This window comes from Pyxicephalus adspersus, chromosome 9, assembly GCF_032062135.1.
Source record: "Pyxicephalus adspersus chromosome 9, UCB_Pads_2.0, whole genome shotgun sequence".
NCBI classification, from domain to species: Eukaryota; Metazoa; Chordata; class Amphibia; order Anura; family Pyxicephalidae; genus Pyxicephalus; species Pyxicephalus adspersus.
In genome coordinates, this window is record NC_092866.1 from 66,528,631 (window position 1) to 66,529,907 (window position 1,277).

Consider the following 1,277-nt stretch of genomic DNA (forward strand, 5'->3'; position numbering starts at 1 on the left):
GAACAGAGAGACCCCCCATTACCTCCGGAATACACAGAGAGAACAGAGAGACCCCCCCAATATCCCCCAAACACACGGAGAGCACAGGTACTTCCCGGCACGCACTCACCTGTTCCAGCAGACGTCACCTGAAATCTTGTGCATCTCACCCAGCGTTGCCAACAGGAGTGACGACTTCCCACATCCGACTTGCCCCACAATCATAGTCAGCTGACCTGGGGGGGCAATACAAACGAGAAATATATATATATATTCTTCAGAAGATCTGCTTGCTTCCATAACCTGAATGGACAAGGAATCACCTTGGGGGATCCGGATGTCGATGTTGGATAGAGTCGGAGATCCGTCCGGAGTCCAAGTGAAAAATCCATTAGAGATCTGGAGGGAATAAAAGACTTTGATGACAACGACACAACAATGGAACCGGCCAATCAATTCCTTTCCAGAATTATCAGTGGTGCTGACCACCTGGTATTATTGATTATCTGCCGGTTATCTGTCTGCTTCCTGCCATCTGCTGTGTGTGGCACCCATTGGTTGGCATTGTGGTGGTCACTGGTGAATAGTTATGGAGGAATGGGGGGTGGGGGGTTATTATTAAGTGTTGGGGCTCCTGGTTGTCACCTTTATACAGAACTCATTGCCCTCTGTGCTGTTGGCGCCTCTTCTTTGCTGGCAGTTGAACGAGCTCCAGTCTTCTCTGATTGGTCGTTTACGGTTTACGACTTTGAGCGGCTGCGTGGGAGTGGGGAGACAGAGACATGGTGAGTGTGGCACACGGGGGGCATGCAGGGGTGACAACTAGTATTGTGAGTGACAACGGTGACAACACACTCACCACCGCCTGGTACTTGTTCTGAGATCCTCTCTTCTGAGACGGCAGAAATTTATCTGTTTCCTCTCCGATTTCCTCGCTGGAGAAAAACTCGCTGAGCTTCTGGACGCTGAAAGAAGGAAAAAAATTCTGCATAACTATTGCATATTACGGAGATGCCGCATTACCGCAAAACTTCTTACAACCCCTCCCCCTCTCCTTACACCGCTGCAGCAGAACTAGTGCTAGGCTTTCTTCTCACACAGCAAGCACACAGCGCCCCCTTCATTACATATTTGTAATAATTATTTATGTATCTAATTATACAAAATTATACAAAATGACTTGGGTTCCTTTCATTGAGAAGAAGCCTCATGTGGTTTTTATGTCTTAATGTTATGCCAAACCCCTTATAAAATGAAACAGAGGTCCCTCCCCCTTCCATCTCTACTGCCGTGGCAAT

The 1,277-nt window shown here is 47.8% G+C and overlaps 1 protein-coding gene across 1 annotated transcript in view; it reads right to left on the minus strand.

Annotated features, from left to right (window-relative positions):
* Positions 1 to 1,277, minus strand: part of LOC140338246 (ATP-binding cassette sub-family C member 8-like) — a gene marked incomplete in the record, with an annotated part of 27,263 nt that overhangs the window by 1,276 nt on the left and 24,710 nt on the right. The window contains 4 exon segments of the mRNA XM_072422379.1: positions 110 to 215; positions 303 to 378; positions 625 to 735; positions 839 to 944. Coding sequence (XP_072278480.1) covers positions 110 to 215; positions 303 to 378; positions 625 to 735; positions 839 to 944 — 399 coding nt within the window.